Source organism: Podarcis pityusensis, assembly GCF_964106645.2.
Source record: "Podarcis pityusensis genome assembly, chromosome: 12".
Lineage (NCBI taxonomy): Eukaryota > Metazoa > Chordata > Lepidosauria > Squamata > Lacertidae > Podarcis > Podarcis pityusensis.
In genome coordinates this window covers 12,098,654-12,120,425 of record NC_138037.1, presented here as the reverse complement: position 1 = coordinate 12,120,425, position 21,772 = coordinate 12,098,654, and the positions used below count along the sequence as shown (strand labels likewise).

Below are 21,772 nucleotides of genomic sequence, written 5' to 3'. Positions count from 1 at the left end.
TTGGTAGAGCAGCAGGCTGCCAATGTGCTAAAAATCTGCTGGGGAGGTTTTTCTACAAGTCAGTGGGAGATAGAGTGCCTTCTCTGATATAGCGTCAAAACTGTGGACCACCTTGCCCTTTGTTCTCATTGGCTATTTTAGTTGTTTAGCCATTCCTGTTGTGATTTACTGCCTTTTAAAGATGCTCTGATTATATTTTATGGTGATATGACTTTTTTTTGTCTTATTTTGTATACCACCCTGACGTTTTAAATAATTATTTATATGCATTTATAGCTCATCCTTTGCTATGCTGTCTCAGGGCTGGTTACGCACGGCTAAAAACAGCAAGTAAGCCAAGTAGTGCACAAGAACACTAATCCATCAATTAGGTCGTATCAACCACACAGCAAGTAAGACCACGAGCAACAATGCAGAGGGATTGATGCTCTAAACTCATCCTTCAACCAAAAGCTGAATACAAAAAGGTGCATCTTGGCCCACCGGCAAAATGTATGCAATGGTGGGGCCAACACAGAAAAGGTCCTTCTATGCCGCATTGCATGGTACTTTTAAGGTCTACCTCTGCCTCCTTGCATATCTTAACACCCTAGAAGGTCTATCATGGAAAGAGATGTACCTTTAGGTGCTTTGGGGCCAAAACCAATGAAGGGTGGTTTAAAAATATTTTAATAAAGTAGATAATAAGTAAAACTAAAACTATATTTTCAAGGTTGATGCTCACGCAAACGGAAGGGTTGAATCAGATGTGCAAATGATTCAGTGTGTGTCCACTGCTAATTGTTCTAAATTAATACTATTCTGAAGGGCTTTTTTGGGATGTGATAAGCCTCTGGACATCTGTTTTCAGAAATAAATCTCTTTCCACTAGCTGCACCAGCCCCAAATCATATTACTATGTGATCCTGTTGTTACAGCCCCTGTGCAAATCAAACACAAGTCAGTAACCAACGCACGAGGTGATGTTTCACCTAAGATGTTATTCTGTGGCAACACGTCAGCTAGTGGAATTGTGTAACTGCATCGTGAAACACACTCTTAGCAAAGCGTGCATCTGCAGAGAGGAAGTGCTGAAGATCAGGTCCAACAAACAACTGGACATTAAGTTCAAAAGGATGTGAATCCTTCTTTTACGCCAGTTGAATGCTGCAACATGAGGATGACCCAGAAGACGTTTGTTCCAAAATTTCAGGAGAGCCAAAAGGAAGCGTTTCTTCACAAAGCACATAATGAGTTTGTGGAACTTGCTTCCAAAATATGTGATCACGGCCTTTAGCTTGGATAGCTTTGAAAGAGTAATAGACAAATTCATGGAGGATAAGGCTATAGTCACGATGGCTATATGCAACCACTGGAATTAGAGGCACTGAACACAGTTGCTCGGGAATAACGGCAGAAGAGAGTTATTGTGCTTGGGTCCTGAATGTGGGCTTCCAACAGGAGGCAGGATGTTGGAGTAGATGGACCTTTGGTCTGATTCAGCAGGTTTCTCTCACTATTCTAAAATGAAGGATGAAGGAGGGGACGTGGGTGGAGCTGACATCAGTGCAACACTTTGCTGCTCACTATTGGATCATGCCGTTCAACGTTGAGATTCACTGTGTTCCCTTTTCAAGGAAAGGCCCTTATTCCATTATAGGCTCTGCCAGTGTTGAATGATTAAAGCACCGGGACACAAGCCCACATTGCTTAGGACGGTTCACTTCCCAGCAGCTCTTCTAATCTGCAGATACCCCAGGTACCACATCATATCACTTACCCATCAGGCAGTTTTCGGAGGACATAAAAAGCTGTATACGAATGCTGATACGTCTGCAGAATGAAATTAAAGTGAGAGAAAAAAAGGGGATTAGTAATGTAAAGTGTCAAGATTCTGTTATCGCTACAGCTCTAGGATGAGGAAATACCTGGTATTTGTTTTGTGCTTAATTGCATTTGCAAAGCAGAGTGGGGTGGGTGGGGAGATACAAAAACCAATTTCGTTCTGTCATAGAGAGGGAGAGAGAATTAATTCACCTAGCACGGCTGTGTATTCTTTCCACCTCACACCTTATTAGAACGTTTGGCGAGTCCTATCACTCCAGATGCTCTCTGTCATCGCTGTGGATACAGGGCCTTTGATTATGCTAGGGGCACATGCTCCCAGCAATAGCTAAATTTGGAACAAGCTTTAATGAGGACACATTGGTCTAGCAGAGGCAGGGTGCACAGCTATGACAGGCAAACAGTCCATCACTCTGTTCTATCTCACTGTAAATATGCCCAGGCATTACATCTGCTAGCACAGGAGAGAAAGTCATGGTGCCCTTTTCCAGCTGTGATGTGAGAGTTTATTGGCTTAAGCCTTGCTTCTGAACTGGAGGCTTGATCTCACTGTTTATTATCAGGGCTACCAACTTACAGCAAGTCAAAAAAGCAAAAACTCTTGACCCCAGGAACTGAATTCTGGGAGTCCTGCGAGGATGAAATAAAAATTAAAGGAAGCTGGGGGTGGGGAGAGAAGTGTAAACCAGCAATGACAACCAGGTTGCTCACTCTTAATGAGTTATTCAGCTGGAAGAGAGGTCCTTCTAAGAGGCTTATTACTTTAAAAGAACCCCTCGCTCTGTTGCTGCTGCTGCTTTTGTTTTTTAAGTATCTCTCTCACCCTTCCTCCCAAGGGAGCCCAGGCAGCAAAGAACAGAGTAAAAGCAATACAATTAAAAACTGAACAAAACATAACCTAAACCATTTAAAAACAATTAAGAACATCTACAAACATTAAAAACATCTACAAACATTTTTAGATTACCAACAACCAAATCTATTGCGGGTTTGATATTAGAGCATGCGTTACATTTTCAATATTGCTGTTCACTTAAAGATCAAAAGGTTATAATAGTCATGGTCATTTCCTCTCCTGGGGTATCTTAAGAACTGTAGTTTTGTGTAGAGGAGAATTCTCACCATCTTCCTTGATGGAAGCCATGGCAGTTAAAGGAGAGTCACATAGACGTCTACTTCTTCCCCAGGCTCACCTGAAGATGTTGGGGGTTGAACTTTTTGCATGCAAAGCGAATGCATCCATTGCTAAATGTCCTCTAATAAACATTGTTGCTCCAAGCAGACTTCCCACCGGGCTTCACTTCCTGGCTTGTAACTCTAGTCTAGGCCATACAGAATTAGTTGCATATATCATGGATTACCAACATGGTGTCTTCTAGACCTCAGAATCATAGAATTGTAGAGTTGGAAGGGACTGTGAGGGTCATCAGCTATCTTTGGCACATGATTGTAGCTGATAGAATTCTATACGTGACGCATTGGGAACAAGAAAAATAGCAATGGTTTGCGCATTGGGAACAAGAAAAATAGCAATGGTTTGAAACAGGAATGTTTAAAATTACAAATTTGTAAGATGGAAGGCAGAATTCAAAAATGTTTGATTTATATTGTTTCCTTCTCTGCTTATTGATTTTATCACTTAAAGTTGGATATTTGTAGTGTTAGAAGACCTGTATCTCAATATGCTGTGCTTAAACAGTTTGTAGTGAATGTAATAGTGTTGCTTCTGCAAGGTTTATAACAATTTAAAATCCAAGAGGGAAAGCACAAAGATGCTTGGGGAACAATTTTTAATAGACTTTGCCTGCCTTTGACTCAGGGCTGACAATTCTGCAGTTAAAGGTTGCTTCCCCTCAAATGGCCCAGTAAAATAATTTTGGCCAAGGGTACTCTCTGTGCTGCTAGTCCCAGAGGCCAGAGTCCTTACATTAACAAATACAGACCTAAGTGGCTGTGGTCTCCCTCCCAATCCCTGAGCCAGGATGAAAAGCTAGTTTCATTTCACCTTCCTTCTCCTCCTCATTCCCCAGCCTGTCCTGAGAATGCACATTCAATTGGATTTGGAACAACAGGGAGCTAATTGCTTCCCTGTAAACAACTTCTCTGTAGAACATGCTAAAACGTACTTGCGGTGTGCACTAGTGTCAGAGCCTTTGGTAATGAAATACTCCTGCTTCTAATTGCCATGATGCGTTTTCAATAGTCATTAACAACATTACTGAGCCATCTAAATTGCGGTGCTCAAAATGAGCCAGTTATAAGTAGGCCTAACTGGGCAATCCAAACCAAATCTCCTCTTTCAAAGCCATAATTTAGAGAAGAACAAACCCTTCTGATATATAAACAAAATTGTAATGTACAGTTATAATATTTCTCTTCGCATTTGTATCCTGTCCTTGCCTAAGGACCTCAGGCAACCTAATTTTATCCTCACAAAAACCTCTATGAAAAAGGTTTGGGTGATTGCAACCTGTCAAAAGAATGGCTGAAGGATTGAAACCAGGGATGGGGAATCTGAGGTCTACCAGATGCTGCTGGATTTCAACTCCCATCAGGGGAGCCAGCAGGGTGAGTGGTCAGCGACGAGGGGAGCTGGAGTCCAAAAACATCTAGGGGGAGGTCACAAATCCCCCATCCCTAATTTACAGCCAAACCTCTTCAACTGAAGAGAAGACCCAAAATTCAATTCAACCTGTTCCACTTCACGAGCTGTGGCTAACTTGTGGGTCTCTGTACAATGAGCCCATGAAGACAACATTTTAGTGCACATCAGCAGTTGAAGCATGGTGGAATTCCCCTTACCACTTGGAAGGATCTTAAAGGCACTCAAGATACCTGGATGGTATACCTGTGGGTATAGGGTGGGATACAAATTTAATAAATAATGATGATGATGAGCATCAGGCGCCTGAAAGTTATAAGACTTTGAATGGCCTGGGAGCAACCTCAGAGGCAATGGCAAGTTGTTGTTGTTGTTGTTGTTGTTGTTGTTGTTGTTGTTGTTGTTGTTGTTGTTGTTCCCCTCTACCCATCTGCAGCCTTAAATCTCTTTAAAACTGAATGATATTGGTAATGCACTCCTATACACATCTTTTCAGAACAGCTTATTGCTAGGTAAGTGTGCATACTATTGGAGCCTTAACTGTCCTTGGCCCAGGTTGCTCACACTTAACTGGATATTAGATGGTTTCTCTTTCGTTGCTTCAGCACATTGCGGAGCACCACCTCTAAAATGAAGCCCCCACAGAGCAACTCAGTCCTTGTTCCTCTTGTCCTGCATCATCCATCAATCACTCAGCCAGCCTGTCACTAGAAGAGTTCATTTTCATAGCAGAATAACAGATGTTATTTTTTCCCCTCTTGTTTTAAATCTTTTCGAGGCTGAAAGGGCTAATTGTCAAATGAAAAACTCTCAGCGCTGCCTGGTCATGACATTCTGTAATGAATCGGAACCAATCTATGTCTGAATCGGCTTCTTTACCTTTCTGGAATCAGTGCAAAAGCAGGCCATGAACATATACAGGCTCGCAATGTGGAGATACAGTTTTCTTCCATTTGTAAAAGCCTTTACATCATTATTTACTACTACTGAAACTACTACAACTACTATCATTATCACAACCAATATTCTGCTCTTCCTCCTGAAGGTTCTCTAAGCAACTTAAACAACCTTGACAGATTAGAGAACTGGGCAAAAACAAACAAGATGAATTTTAACAGGGAGAAATGTAAAGTATTGCACTTGGGCAAAAAAAATGAGAGGCACAAATACAAGATGGGTGACACCTTGAGAGCAGTACATGTGAAAAGGATCTAGGAGTCTTGGTTGACCACAAACTTGACATGAGCCAACAGTGTGACGCGGCAGCTAAAAAAGCCAATGTAATTCTGGGCTGCATCAATAGGAGTATAGCATCTAGATCAAGGGAAGTAATAGTGCCACTGTATTCTGCTCTGGTCAGACCTCACCTGGAGTACTGTGTCCAGTTCTGGGCACCACAGTTCAAGAAGGACACTGAGAAACTGGAACGTGTCCAGAGGAGGGCAACCAAAATGGTCAAAGGCCTGGAAACGATGCCTTATGAGGAACGGCTAAGGGAGCTGGGCATGTTTAGCCTGGAGAAGAGGAGGTTAAGGGGTGATATGATAGCCATGTTCAAATATATAAAAGGATGTCACATAGAGGAGGGAGAAAGGTTGTTTTCTGCTGCTCCAGAGAAGCGGACACGGAGCAATGGATCCAAACTACAAGAAAGAAGATTCCACCTAAACATTAGGAAGAACTTCCTGACAGTAAGAGCTGTTCGACAGTGGAATTTGCTGCCAAGGAGTGTGGTGGAGTCTCCTTCTTTGGAGGTCTTTAAGCAGAGGCTTGACAACCATATGTCAGGAGTGCTCTGATGGTGTTTCCTGCTTGGCAGGGGGTTGGACTCGATGGCCCTTGTGGTCTCTTCCAACTCTATGATTCTATGATTCTATGAACCTGGGGACATGCTACCAGAAGGCTCTTTCTCTCCTATACGTAGCTGCCTGGACCTCAATATTTTCTTGGGGTGCCCTTCTCCAAGTTCCCCCAATTAATTGTGGCAGATGGTTGCCAGGAAGTGTGGTGGTGCCTGATCTATGAAATCCCAGGGAGGATTATCTGGTTTCCACACTATGGTCTTTAAGGTTCCAGGTGAATACCTCCTTGTCCTTCTTGTCACTACAACCCATCAGGTGCCTCAGTTTTTGCACCAAGCACTCCCTTGCTGGTTTAAACTGTTTTACCAGCTGTGCATTTTATGCTGATTTTATGTCTTGCCGGGCACACATGCATGCATGCACACTCTCACACACACACCCCATGACGTAGAATCAGCATAAAACACATGTGTATATATAGCTAGATAGAAAGATTTGTTTTATTCTGGTTTTAGCATTTTGTTGTGGCTTGTATCTTTTATGTCTCTGGCAACCACACGCAGAACTTGCTTGCAGGGGTGGTATGCAAAGAAAACAAACAAACAAATGGATAAATTTGATGAGACCAGGGAGGATGGAAGTCAGGATCAGGAATAAAGAACTTCAGAACTCTGTATTGAGCTACCTCCTCCTGGAATTCTATCACACGTCTGACCATTATGCCTCATTTCTTCCATTGCGTTGGAGGGGGTCCAACTCTGTGTTTCATTCACCTGAAAACTAAAGATCAGCTGAAGCAACTGTAAGAGCATGGCAGTCTATGTACATATCACTATGGAATGCCCTGTCTGATGACTTTCACTTGGCACCATCTCTCTGGAGATTAAAAAGTGACTCTCCTGTGTTTTTAAGTTTTTGAGTACCCTGGATGGGTGCATATGAAACGGCTGCTTTTCTGAAGGCAACTGACTCCCTCCCTCTTTTATATAAGTTGTTATTTAGGGTGGGCACCTAATTCATCACCAAAAAAGAGGAAATTTCCTAACATTTGCTAATTTATGTGTATTATATACACACACACACACACACACATATGATAGAGAGAAGTATACACAAATTTGGATATAACTACTATAATACAAATAGAAACACATCTTGTCATACTGACCATAGGCTGCTACAGTCCCTCCCCCCAATTGCTGAGCTATTTTTGTGGCACATAACAGCACAAACGACCTTCAAGTAAGCCATTTTGGCAGTTTATACAGCCTTAGCGTCTCCTCTTGATGATGACAGACTGTGTGGAGATCCCTTGCCACCTGTCATCATTAATAGATTTTTCTATAGCGTTGGTGGCAGATATTTCACACGAATCTATTTCTGCCCCTAAAACTGTGGAAATGCATGTATTTCTAGCAATATCTGAGAAGTATTTTCTGCACAACGACATTGCAGAGGTGTTTTTTTAAAAAAAATCTCTGCTCGTGTATTTAGACTGCCATACACACACACCATTACTAAGGGATACAATGGTTGGTGTCAAAAGCCACCAAGAAGTCCAGGAGAATTGGTCGGACTACAGTCCTCTGTCTTTCTTCTGACACAGGCCAGCCATCAGGGATGTGCAATCTCTTTTGTCTAATTCCTAATTGCTTTGTCACCCCAGATTCTGGGTAAACTAAGGAGCTGGGTTGAACCAGGCTCCATACAGTGGAAAAGAGTAGTTGGGAACTGTTGTGTCAGTGCTTACAATAATCTCAGTATCCCACAGAGAATCAAGGGCTTTATCAGGAACATGTCTACTGCAAACTCCTAGACAACTCTGAGAATCAATCTTTCCAGATAAGTCCACTACTCCTTTGGAAGGAAGTGGCCACTGTGAGTTTTAAATCTCACCAGGGAATGTTCTGACCACAAAAAATGAATCAAGAAAAAATCCCCCATTCTCAAATCACCATCTTCCTGCTCAGACCCAAAGTGTGGGCAAGTCTATGGCTGCCATTAAAGCTATGAAGTCTTGGGACACCCATGGCAAGGCAGTCCTAGAATGAATGTTGAGGTTCTCCAGAACCATAAACCTAGATGTGCTTGGAGAGACACACGCTCATCACCCACAAATCAACTGAAGATTAATCAACACAGCCAAAACTTTCCCATCACCCAGGGTTCAAACTAATGAAACACCTTTCAACAAAGATGGGTCACATATTCAGCTTGGGTCATACTTGCTGTGCTCTCGCCTACAGATGTGGAAGGAAGGAAGCAGTGGGATACTGGCAAGCACAAACTGAGCTCTGCAGTCATCTAACAGCATGTGGATGTGCTCCCCGTATGCACAGTTGGGGGACCTTCATGGTCCAGAGATCTTTTCACAGCAAAGAACCTATGCGCATACAGTTCTAGACATGTAAAGCTTTGCTCACACCTAACATTGACCAAGCACAAGTGAAGCCAGCAGGTGAGATCCCCCTTCACTTTTGGAGAAAATGTTTTGGAGTGAACAGAGCTGAAGCATTGGCTAATCAAGTGATGAAGGGAGCTGCATGCTAGCCACGCCAGTTCGTCAAGAAGATTGTCCTCTATTGGACTGTGTCCTCTATCTGGAGGGCTAAGTCTGGTTTAAAGATGAATAAGCCATCAGAAGAGAGCTTTCAGGGGCCTTGAAGTTGTATGACCAGATCACTGTGTGACCAGTTGTCTGCCACACAGTGATAGCTCAGTTGGTTAGAGCATGGTGCTGATACAGTGGTACCTCGGGTTAAGTACTTAATTCATTCTGGAGGTCTGTTCTTAACCTGAAACTGTTCTTAACCTGAAGCACCACTTTAGCTAATGGGGCCTCCTGCTGCTGCTGCGCCGCCAGAGCACAATTTCTGTTCTCATCCTGAAGCAAAGTTCTTAACCCAAGGTACTATTTCTGGGTTAGCGTAGTCTGTAACCAGAAGCGTATGTAACCCGAGGTACCACTGTAATGCCAAGGTTGCAGGTTTGATCCTCGTAAGGAACAACTGCATATTCCTGCATTGCAGGGGATTGGACCAGGTGAGCCTCAGGATCCCTTCCAACTCTACAATTCTGTGATTCATAGTCAGCACCTGGACAGCAGACTGAGGAGCAGAAATGTCACCTGACCTCAGCCTTCTCCACCATCGTAAGATGAATCGTATTTCTATTTAAAGTGATTATTTCTAAATAATGTATTAAACCCCAAATATCCAAGAGACTGCCTTCTTCCCTACAGAACCTTTTGGCTGTTATTAAGGGTGGGGGTGGGGCTGGTAGTTCTGCTGCCCTAAGAGGTTCAGTAGTGGTGGCGGCCTGGGAGAGCGCCTTCTTAGTGGCAGCCCCTAAGCCATGGAACTCCTTCCCCACAGAGATGTGTCTGGCACCATCACTGCACAGCTTCCAACTGATGCTGAAGACACTCCTCTTTGTTCTGGCTTTTGATACCAGAGCTTTGCATTTTTAGGACCTATCCTATTACTGGGACTGTTATGGGTTTTAACTTCTTTTAATACTGAGTTTTAAATGGCTGTAACTTGCCCTAGGCCCTGCCGGTGCAGTAATAAGTATCATCACCATCACTTTTCAAATGCAAATGTGCATAATCTTTTGTCTCCTTTTGTGGTGAAGTCTTTGCTTTTTTGCTTTTTTCTGGCAACACGTAAGTGGCCACTCCAACACCATCCCTTGTACTGGGGTTTAGTTTGCACTTTTTAATGTTTGTAGTGGCAATCTGGAGTGCAGGTATTAAGCATACCCAAGCCAACCCGTAGGAGGACTTTAATCCAATCTGCCAACTGGTGCCTATGTTCCCGAGCACATTGCTGACATGCCAAGCAATTACAAAAGCTTTCTTTTTTTGCTGCTCGGCCACCTGTCCCTCACAGCACCAAGTTAGCTCCACTGGAGTCAAACTATTGGCAGTGACAGAGTGACTAAAAGGTGAAGCGCTTTCTTCTTTTTTATTACTCCTTTTCTTTTTTCTTCGAATAAATTAGGGCAGCTGCTAAGAAAGCAACAACACCTTAAGGGTCCTTAACAGAGTTTGCCGTGCCTGCTTGCTTCACGAAGGCTGCTTCGCTTCATGTACAGTACATTGGCTCAATGCTCTGGCCCACTTCAGACAACTGATGGCACCCACTTGAGTCATGGGTGGGAGGGTTCAGGGGCCACACTGTTCTTGCAAGTATGGGTGATCTAAATCAGGGGTGCCCAAACGTTTTTGAAAGAGGGCCAGATTTGATGAAGTGAATATGTGTGAGGGCCACCCGAAGTTGTTGATTTTTTTTTTTTTTAAGGATTTTACTCCAAAGTTGTCAAGCTTTTTTTTTTATATAATTTTACCCCAAAATGTGCAAATCACAGTGGTCCACGTGCCTAGGAGGCATTGTCTGATAAAACAAATAGGTTATGTATAATGAAATGAAGAAAACGTTTAAATGGGCTATTCCTAAAAGGCCAGAAGTTTTCCTTATAGGAATACAGTGGTACCTCGGGTTACAAACACTTTGGGTTACAAACTCTGCTAACCTGGAAGTAGCACCTCGGGTTGAGAACTTTGCCGCAGGATGGGAACGGAAATTGCGCACTGGCGGCGCAGCGGCAGCAGCGGGAGGCCCCATGAGCGAAAGCGCACCTCAGGTTAAGAACCGTTTCGGGTTAATAACGGACCTCCAGAATGAATTAAGATCATAACCTGAGGTACCACTATATGTATGAACTCCATCCAGGGCTGGTAGATTTTCATATTGTTAATTTACTTACTTCATATATTTATATACTGCTTAATACTCAAGTCAGTCTCTGTGTGGTTTGCAAAATAACAAATAAAATATGTATATATAGCAAACAATGAAACAGAGAAACTACAATGCCATAGCAATGCAATGTTAAGCAAAACTACAATAAAACAATAAGACACTGCCCCAATAAAGCAGCATGTTTTGAATATTTAGGGTCAGCTGTTGCTAAGCAAACAAAGCGAAGTATGGGGGCAATGCGTGTTTGCCCTTGAAGAAGGCAGAAAAGAGAATTTGCTTTACTCTGAGATGGGCAAAGAATGTCTAGACATAAGTCAAGCAAAATAGCTAATGCAAAGATGTGGCCTGCTTTTGAAGGCTGAGCTCTCTCACAACAGAGCTAAACTAGCTGTTATTTGGTAGCCTAATACATAAGTGATCATAGTAAAGGACAAGAACTCAGTGTTTAACCGTGGTAAAAGCAAGCTGGATATAAGAGATGAATAATTAGAGATGAATATCTGCATTTCCCATTGGCTATAGATTGCAGCTTTTGATCACACATATTATCCAATCTAAACAGAAAAATTCAGCCATGAATTTTGAGGAATGGCCAGAAGGTAGATCAGGAACTACTGCTAGATCTCTAAGTGATTTGCAGTAGAAAGGGTTTTCCCCCATTCCCTGACAGTGCCAATATACTGAAGAACTGAACAGAATATTGCTCCAAAACTACCTGTTTTAAAATATAGAACAATAAAATAAGGTGATGTTGATGTATCGTTCCTCACCTTTCAAAGGCAAGCAGCACCTTCTACACGGTGATTAAAGGCATAGATGCTTTACATCTGGTCACTTAATTTAATCACAGGGTGTGGCATAGCTTAGCCATAGTTCCTAAATCAATCCTTCCCCAGCCAATAATTGGGCTGGTTCTAATTACAGCAATGATTAATTTCCTCCATGTTTTTCAGCAATATGCAGTCACATCGCATTAACCAGAAAACAGATAACTTCTATTGTAGCAGCCCTAAAAGTCTCAGTGCATTATGTATGTTCCCGCAGAAATCTTGAATTTCTTAAGTTATTCAATTGTACTTTAGCTAGCTAACACCACCATAATGGACTGCTAAATTAGAAACAAAGAACAAATAGCTTTATGGAAGATCTGGGCAATTCTTTATCTCTGTCACACCATTACAGCTTTAGCCATTCATAATAAAAGCAATTAAGTATTCTCTGTTTAATATCTCACTGTTGTCACTCAGCAAAGCCACTTCCCCTTCATTTAGTTTCTGGTGTTCCTTTTATTACCAATTACACAAACTGCAGTGGTTAATTTAGATTACCATAAGGCCTTGCACAGCACTATACAGTGCTTACAAGTTATTAAGATCTAGACACTCAAGAAGCCCATGGATCTTTGTACATGGCGTTAGAAGGTCTCTGTTTGCCCAGACAGTTTAAAATTCAATCTGCAATCTATAAATTATCCAGTTAGAAGTCTAGGCACAAAACCTGGCTCAAAACAAAACAAACCCTTCTTACTGTACACAAACATTGGAGAGTCCTTTGGCAAGAGGTGCTGCAGTCATGCAACTTATCACAATTAGGTGGGTTGAGCGTGCCCACCAAGACACAGAAGTCTTAGTTCAGGAAACACTGTTAACACTGTCTCTGGAGAATCCATCTTTGTAATAGAGAGTGCCAAAAATCCGGGAATGGCTTTGAATAGTGCAGGAATTGACTGCGCTCTTACTCTAAAACGAGCTGCCAAGTCTCCACAAAAGACAATGCTGTTGGATTAAATTCTAAACACTTCACATTCCCATTACCTACTTGCCTGAATTGACAGCCAAAACAGGAGACGGGTAGAACATTACTTCTTTCAAACTTTCTTCTAGTGCACAATGATGGGTGCATGTGTCATCCTCATTACTGACTTTCAAGAGGAATTTAGAAACATTCCTTTTTGCCCAGACATTTGCTGGCTGAAATGCAGTGTTCCTGGAAACCTTGAAATCCTTGCCTGAGAGAATGCGATTGTTTTAAGCAGTTTTTGGAATGCTTTTAATGATATTGTTATTGAAGTGGTTTGCTGCTTGGGGCTCCTTTGGGAGGGAGGGAGGAATACAAACGGAAATGACGATGGCAACAATGGAGCTAAGTTAGAGCAATATTTATCATTCTAAAACCAACACCTGAAGGATAGGAATCTTCACCTTTCCTTCTTCAAAATATTCATTTCTTTAAGAAATAGGATTCCATTCAGATAGACGGGGACTACGAGCATTAAATATGAATGCAGATGTGGGAGAAATGCAATGAAAGAGTCCTAAGGCACCAAATAGTAATTGTTTTATTGCAGCATCAGCTTCGGGGGCATCAAGTGGCCTTACCAAGTGGGAAGATAACGAAAGTGATATGGGATAATGTGGTGCAGAGAAACAGGGAAGATATTATGGAAGAGAATCAAGGGAGAAAATCCACTCCACCCACAAGTCAGTTCCCCAAATAAAATAATCAGAGCTCTTGCTACTTAGTGCTTGGTTTTGTTTATTTGTTTATTTATTATTATTTAATTGGTTCCATCAACCAATTAAATTAGCAAATGAACAAATCAGTAGTTGTATGCATGTGTGTGACAGGAAGTATCATCTCAGAAAGGGCATTCCTTTTTTTAAAAAAATGGGGCTTGCCACCTGCCATGCTCATAAACACCTTCATTAAAAAAAATGTTTTTTAACCCTCTTGCAAAATTAAACAAAGCCTCTTTTAGTCAACCCAAATTTTAACTGATTCATCTATTAAATCACCTACAAAAATGACCACTAACAGGTAAAGAATATTTAAAAGATTTATTTTTAAAAAAAACTGCAAAAATTAAAAAGATCAGGTAGAACTTAAATCATTTTCAGGAACTGACAGGTGTAAAATCTCTGAGCATGAAAAGGATGCTCTTTAAACAAAACAAAACAAAACAAAACAAAACAACACCTGTGAGTGGGCAACCATTTGAGATAAGGGGAAAAGCTTCCACATCAAAGCAGGTGATTCCAGGTAGACTTGCACCACCTCATCACTTTAGTTACCAATTAATTCCTGGCTGGTCCCTGCATGTCCTAAAGATTGGGGTACTTTAAATGAAAGATAGTGAATGGATTTTATATATATATATAAATCCATGCCTGTCTGTCAAAGCAGCCAAAGAGAAACCGACTTGAAGAATTATACTTGGGCTTCTATATCCCACTGAGATGATGAGGTGGCCCTCGATCAAAACCCTCATACTGGCAGTTTCATCTTTATAAACCCAGCATTTCATAGAATCATAGAATCATAGAATCATAGAGTTGGAAGAGACCACAAGGGCCATCGAGTCCAACCCCCTGCCAAGCAGGAAACACCATCAGAGCACTCCTGACATATGGTTGTCTCTCACATTTGTCTGTCTCTCACAAAAATATGGGAAAGAATGGCACTGCTTGATGCCAACCTACTTGAGATGTTCTCCCTCAGGTTTGATTGAAAAAAATAAATGTGTGTCGATCACCCTTTTTAGCTATTCTAAAAACAGACAAGCATGCATTATGAGCTCATTAGAATAAACACACAGGCACTCCCTATGCACATTTTAATAGAATAAGATCAATATGTATATACAGGCCTCCCCACACTTGTGCGTGGTCGACTCTGCATTTGTGGCTGGTACCCAATGGGGCTGGAATGATAGAAGGCAAGGAGCCCAACAGCGGATGGACCCGGAACCAATAATAACCAGGCACAAGTGCCATATTTTTCGCTCTATAAGACACACCTTTTTCTTCCTTAAAAAGTAAGTGGAAATGTCTGTGCATCTTATGGAGCAAATGCGTGGTCCCTGGAGCCGAATTGCCCAGGGGCGAAAAGCAGATCATGCTTTTTTTTTTTTGAAAGAGGGAAGTGGGTATTGAAACAAAGCCGCTGATTGGCAAGTGATCGGGGAGGGAGATAAGGAACGCTAGAGATAAAGGAGGCTGCCTGGGAGGGGGAAGGTAAAGACAGCAAACTTGCAAAGGGGGGAAACAGGAAGACTAAAGCAACGAGGAGAGAAATTAGAAGAAAAGGAGGAGCAAAAAACTGCTCCAGCTAAGGAAAAGAGACTAAGGCAAACAAGAGGGAAGGGGGTGTTGAAAGGAAGCAGCTGATTGGCAAGCGATCAGGGAGGGAGATAAGGGACGCTAGAGATAAAGGAGGCTGCCTGGGAGTGGGCAGGTAAAAGCCCATGGATCCTCAGGATTTTTGCATTTGGTCACCCCAAATTCACCATCAGATCACATAGCATTCTAATTTTCTCCCCATCTGCCTCCTGCTGTGCAGTTCTATTTTTTTTAAAATGATATTTATTGAGAATTTAAAATTACAGAGAAAAAAAAGGAAAAGGAAAAAAGGTAAACAAAAAGAGAAATTAAACAATACAAGTCAATAAAAAGGAAAAAAAAAACACAAAAAAACCACACACAATACATCAAAACCAAAACAAAAATAAACAAAAAATTTAAAAACAAATCCAATATTCCCAAATCTTTATCTTTCATTAACTTGTTTCATCGACCTCCTCACACCTCCCTTTTTTGTATTCTAGCTATTAATTATCTCAGCAAATCCTTTCCATCTTTCACTATATTCTGTCATTAAATTACCTTAATTTATTTTAACCTTATCTTACCATAAAAAGCCCTAAAGCTTAAAACTTAAAACTTATTTATACATAATTCCTTTTAACATTTCTACTAAAGCCAAATAGTTTCATTCCAACATTTTTCTAATACTCATTAATTTTACAATGATTTTCTAAATGAATTTTTAAAACTTTCTTCCAATCTTCATCCATCGTCTCTTCTTCCTGGTCTCGGGTTTTATCAGTCCTTTCTATCCCTTCCATCTAGTCCATCAGCCTGGTGACCTTCTATCCGAGGCTCTTAAGTCTTTTCCATGTCCCTTCTGCAGGTCTTCTTCATGTTTATACCCGCACTTTACTTTATCTTCTGCTGATCTTATTCTTAATTTCCTTCCTTTCTCACTGAGGGGTAGATCTCGGGGAGACTCCAACTTGACAATATCTTTATCCCTTCTCGACAAGTCAGCCCATTCTCCATAGTCAGCACTGAAATCCAAAAGATATTTAAAGGTATGCTTCAAAGTCCCTCCAAGGTTAAGGGCCCCCACAACTCCAAACTCCCCCTGGCCCAAAACCAGATCCGAAAAGTCAAAACATCCCTGCATAGGGGGATCTATCCAACTTCCCATCTCCAGACCAAACAGTACTCCATCTCTCCAAATCTGACTTTCTCCAGGTTCAGTCGTCAGAAACAACAACTTATGTTCCTGCAAGGCCGCAGCTCTCTCCATTTCTATTACTTGAGGTCCAGCAACAACCTCCTCCTTTATCTTCTTCACAACTTGCCCTGTCAAAGCACATTCCTGGGTTGGTTCCTGAGTGGTTTCTATATAGGTATTCACTGTTTGTCCAAAATTGCCAACTGCAACAGTCCTCAAATCCATCTTCTCATGTAGCTGTTCCAGTAAAGCGCTTGTCTTGCAAAAAGCAAGCACTAAAGCTTCTTCTGGGCACATTCTTGTTCAAGGTCAGTGTCTAGTTCTCATGATCTTTAATCTCTACAGCTGTAGAATTCCCCAGATCGACTCCAGCAACAGTTTCACAAGCTCTCTCTGGAGGAAACAATTTCTGTTTGTGTCCGTCTTTTTAGAAACAGATCCAGCAACAAAATTCCTTTCGTTTTTCAGATATTTTGTTCCTTTTAAGTGCAAAAGGGAACATTGGAATCAATATGTTTCTCTTTTTTAACTATCTGTCAAAAAAGTTTTATCCACAGTCAATGAACTTCCCCAAAGCGTCTGTCTCTGACACCCCGTTCCCAGGTTCAAGACGGTGGAAATTTATCTTTCTTTACTCTCTCTTCTGCAGGTTTAAACAGTCTAAGATTTCCCCCCTCTTCTCCTGCTTCCAAGGGGGGTTTGGTAATTTTAACTGATGGAAATTTAGTCCTTTACAAACGACTTTCCAGACTCTAGCTTGCAACGTCTTTGCTTCAATCTATTTACAAAAGCAGAAGGCGGACTTCCTGTTTAGACCTTCCCGCTTCGGTGCCAAATTAAGAAGTTTCATAATCCAATTTTCTGTTCTATTCACGGGCAGTTGTTTAAAATCCAATTGTCCACAGGAAAAAGTCAGCGCTCTCCGGCAACAGCAATGCGGCTTCACTCCGTGAAAAGAGCAGTCAATTCGAAGCACCACGCCACTCACCCCACGTCGCTCCGGATCCCCGAAACCGGGTTTCCCCGCGAGTAGGGGAGGCGCAAAAGGTGCCAGCCAAATCCCATGTCCACAGGCTTCTCCCGCCTGTGGTTTTTGGTGGGTCTCCGCCTCGCCGTGGCAGTCCAGACCCTAATTCTCTCAAAGCGGATTCCTCCCGATCAGAGGAAATCTGCCATTGCCGGAGGCGCTAACCCGGAAGTCCCCCTGCTGTGCAGTTCTACAAGGAAAACACTGAGACTAATGAGGGAGAAGCTGACAGGCAAGGCCACCAGTCCCTTAGACTAGTTGTAAGTAAGGCAGGAAGGCAGATGGGGGGGGGCTGACTCAGGGGAGACCAACGTTGTTTGTTTATTACTTATTAAACTTACTGGCTGCTTGGCACCCAAAGGGTCTCCAAGCGACTTCCATTGAAAAAATCTGCACAAATACACTAAGAACATAAAAGGAGCCTGGTGGGTCAGGCTGACGGCCCATAAAGTCCAGCATCCTGTTCTCACAGAGGCCAACCAGATGCCTATAGGGAAACCACAAGCAGGATTCGAACACAGGAGCCACTCTCCCCTCCTGTGGCTTGCAGCAACTGGTATTCGGAAGCACTTACTGCCTCCAACTGCGGAGGCAGAGCCTAGGCATCTTGGCTAGTAGCCACTGGTAGCCCTCTCCTAATAATAATAATAATAAAAATAATAATTTTTTATTTATACCCCGCCCATCTGGCTGAGTTTCCCCAGCCACTCTGGGCGGCTCCCAATCAAGTGTCAAAAACCATACAGCGTTAAACATTAAAAGCTTCCCTAAACAGGGCTGCCTTCAGATGTCTTCTAAAGTCTGGTAGTTGTTCTCTTTGACATCTAATGGGAGGGCGTTCCACAGGGCGGGAGCCACTACTGAGAAGGCCCTCTGCCTGGTTCCCTGTAACCTGGCTTCTCGCAGTGAGGGAACCTCTAGAAGGCCCTTGGCGCTGGACCTCAGTGTCTGGGCTGAACGATGGAGGTGGAGACGCTCCTTCAGGTATACTGGACCGAGGCCGTTTAGGGCTTTAAAGGTCAGCACCAACACTTTGAATTTCCCTCCTCCTCTTCATACCATAAAAGGTAGGTGTGTGTGTGTGTGTGTGTGTGTGTGTGTGTGTACTTATATAACACATCGATATTCCATACGGCACATTGGGAAAACAAAAACAAAACAACAGCCTTCCCCCATAAAAGTGACAGAAAACATTAGCGGCATGCAAGCAACACACAAAACAACCGTCCCACCTACAAACTAGCAGATAAAACTATAAAGCTCAACACAGACCACCCCCTCCCTAGCCCTAAAATACGTAATTCGCAAGGGATTGGTGAAACTGCACCCTATTTGCCCTAAGAGGAACGCCTCTGCTGCTGTATCTGATGCATTGAGGATGATGGCGCTGGTATAAGACACTTTGGGAAGGTTTTGCCCTGACAGGTGGAATATACATTTTTGAAATAAATATAAATAAATGAAAAGATACCACCTCTGCTTTTCTTTTTCTTCTTCCTGGTCTCTGTGACTCAGAAGGCAACAACTGTCTACACCACAGGCAGCCTATTCTAAGCTGCTCTCACCTAGTTTCCATTCCTTTCCTCTTACATGAATCTTTTAATATTATCAGAGACATTTTTGAAAAATGAGATCTGAGGGAGAGGCTTCACTTGCATAAGCCAGCAGAGAACTAGGCTTATTAAAACTACTTTTTTTTGGGGGGGGGGGGAATGGAAAAACCAGCAGCTCCAAAACATTCATTTCAAAGACGCTGCCTACTTTCACTCAGAGGTGGGATAATCTTTTTGGCTAATGCACACTGTTAAGTAAGATTGCAAAGGCGCTCATCATGGACCCTGCACAGAAGGCTCTGTCACAGCAGGAGCCCTCCAGCATTAAACAACAGCATATTAGAAGTCTCCATTGCAACATCACCCAACTAATGGGCAGATTAAGGCCTTCAGTATCCTTAGCAATGCACAAGGGCATCGTGCACAAAACAGCTCCTATGAATGGATTTTTAGGACTTAAGAAGTTGTAAAATGGGACGCATAGGATGGATAACCAAGGCCCTGCACCAAAAAATTTAAAAGGAATTGTAGCAGTAGAAGGGGTGGGAAGATTTCTGTTTTAAATGAAAGAAGTGACAGGAAGAAGAAGGGTTCTTAACTCTTCACTTCACACTCCTTCACTAAATTCCCCTTTTCAGCTGCTTTTGTCCAGCTGGTATGTACATCTACAGTGGTACCTCGGGTTAAGTACTTAATTTGTTCTGGAGGTCCGTTCTTAACCTGAAACTGTTCTTAACCTGAAGCACCACTTTAGCTGATGGGGCCTCCTACTACTGCCGCGCCGCTGGAGCACGATTTCTGTTCTCATCCTGAAGCAAAGTTCTTAACCCAAGGTACTTGGGTTAGCGGAGTCTGTAACCTGAAGCGTCTGTAACCTGAAGTGTCTGTACCCCGAGGTACCACTGTATATCTATCTATCTATCTATCTATCTATCTATCTATCATCTATCTTATCATCTATCTACAAATAATATTATTATTATCTATCTAAATTCCCAGACGGATTTAACAATCAGTCCTTCTTCCTTGGGAACTCAGGGAATTGTATCTCTCTGAGGGAAATAGGGGATCGCCGTAGAACTCTCAGTAAAGTGGTACCTCAGGTTACATATGCTTCAGTTTACATACGCTTCAGGTTACAGACTCTGCTAACCCAGAAATAGTGCTTCAGGTTAGGAACTTTGCTTCAGGATGAGAACAGAAATTGTGCAGCAGCAGGGGGCCCCATTAGCTAAAGTGGTGCTTCAGGTTAAGAACAGTTTCAGGTTAAGAATGTACCTCCAAAACGAATTATGTACTTAACCCGAGGTACCACTGTATCCTTAACAAACTACAGCTCTCTGGATTCTTTGTGACTGCTTAAAGTAGTATGATACTGTTTCGAATGTATAGTGCCAATGGGACCACAATCTTAGTGACCAAATGGGTCTGTAGGGAGGCAGAAGGCAATTTCTTAGGCATTCTGAGCTCAAGATGTTCAGGACTTCGTACAATAGTAACAAAAGCTTAACCTTGGTATGGTAACCAGTGCAATGTAGTGGTTAGTATGGATTAAGTCTTGGGAAACCAAGGTTTGGGAAACAAGTGGAGATTTGATCTCCACTCAGTCATGAAGCTCACCCTGGGTGCCTTTGAGACAGTCACAGTCTCTTAGCCTAACCTACCTTAGAGGGTTGTTGTAGGGATAAAAAAAAAAAAGGAAATTGTGGCAGCTTGTATCCCTTGGAGGAAAGCTGGGATATAAATGTAATAACAAATAAATTAAATTAAAGAATATTGGCAGCCAGTGCAGTTCCATTCTGCTGGTGGAATGATGCTCTGCTTATTACCCTTGTTGCTAAATTCTGAATCATCACACAATCCTGAAAATTTAGAATTCCAGCTGGTTTTAAAAAAATGCATGTTTAACATTGCTTTGCCACTTTTTAGATATTCAGTAGAACTGCCTGTTTCTAGACCTGCAACTCCACTTACGGTAAGTCTCTTCTGCTCTGCAGGTAAGAGAAAACATTGTGCCTAATGCACCTGTGATAAGGTGAGGGAATATACTGGCCTTTTAGGTTATTCTACAGATCGATTCTATGCACGTTTGCTTAGAAGCAGACCACTCTGACTTCAAAGGGACTTATGCATGAGTAAGAATGCACGGCATTGCAGCTGTATTCTGTAGTCTGGCTTTTCTGCAAAATGTGCCAAAAAAGAAAAAAGTTTATAAGGATTTATTTGTCCAGAAGTTTACTCTGCTGATTGCTTGCTATTTTGGTGCTAATGTTAAATCTCCTCAAAAGAAGGATAGCCATATTCCAGCTGCAAAACATTTTTTATTTCACATGGGACAGAGTGGGGATAACAAGCTTGCACCAAGTAACTTCAAACCTAAATAAATGATGCAACCCATATCAATTATACAAGCTGGGCACAATTTTTCAACATTTATTTTGCTTTGCTGTTCTTAGGGATGGATAAAGGACTAAAGTCCTATCCTTGGCCCTCAGAATTTAACTTAGCCCTACTGCCAAATATTTTATCAGGCACTTTCAAGCATCTCTATGCCCAGGTGTTTTTGTTTAATTAAAAAAATCCCATCTTGATTCTTGAGTCACTTAGGTTGTTGGGGGAGGCAATGGGCAGAAGACTATTGTTATCTGGACCCAATTTGTATGTCCGAAATCTTTGGACATCTGAGGAACCGAATCCAGTAGTAATAAACATTAATAGTTCATCCTTAACTCTAGCACTGGGAACAGAAGGATTAGAATTAATGTGTTATTTCAGCTGTGAGAGACATTGACATTTACCTTCTGTTTAAATTTATAGAGTGATTTAGGAAGGAGGTTTAGAAGGCAAATTACAGCAGTACCTCGGGTTACAGACGTTTCAGGTTACGCATTTTCGGGTTGCGC

General features: G+C 42.1%; 1 protein-coding gene across 6 annotated transcripts in view; it reads right to left on the bottom strand.

The window, feature by feature from the left end:
- DPP6 (dipeptidyl peptidase like 6) overlaps window positions 1-21,772 on the bottom strand; it is a 483,312-nt gene that overhangs the window by 94,057 nt on the left and 367,483 nt on the right. For all 6 annotated transcript variants that reach the window (XM_080974041.1, XM_080974043.1, XM_080974040.1 and 3 more), the window contains exon 6: window positions 1,760-1,812. In XM_080974041.1, the coding sequence (XP_080830167.1) occupies window positions 1,760-1,812 (53 nt within the window). The remainder of the gene's footprint in view (window positions 1-1,759; window positions 1,813-21,772) is intronic.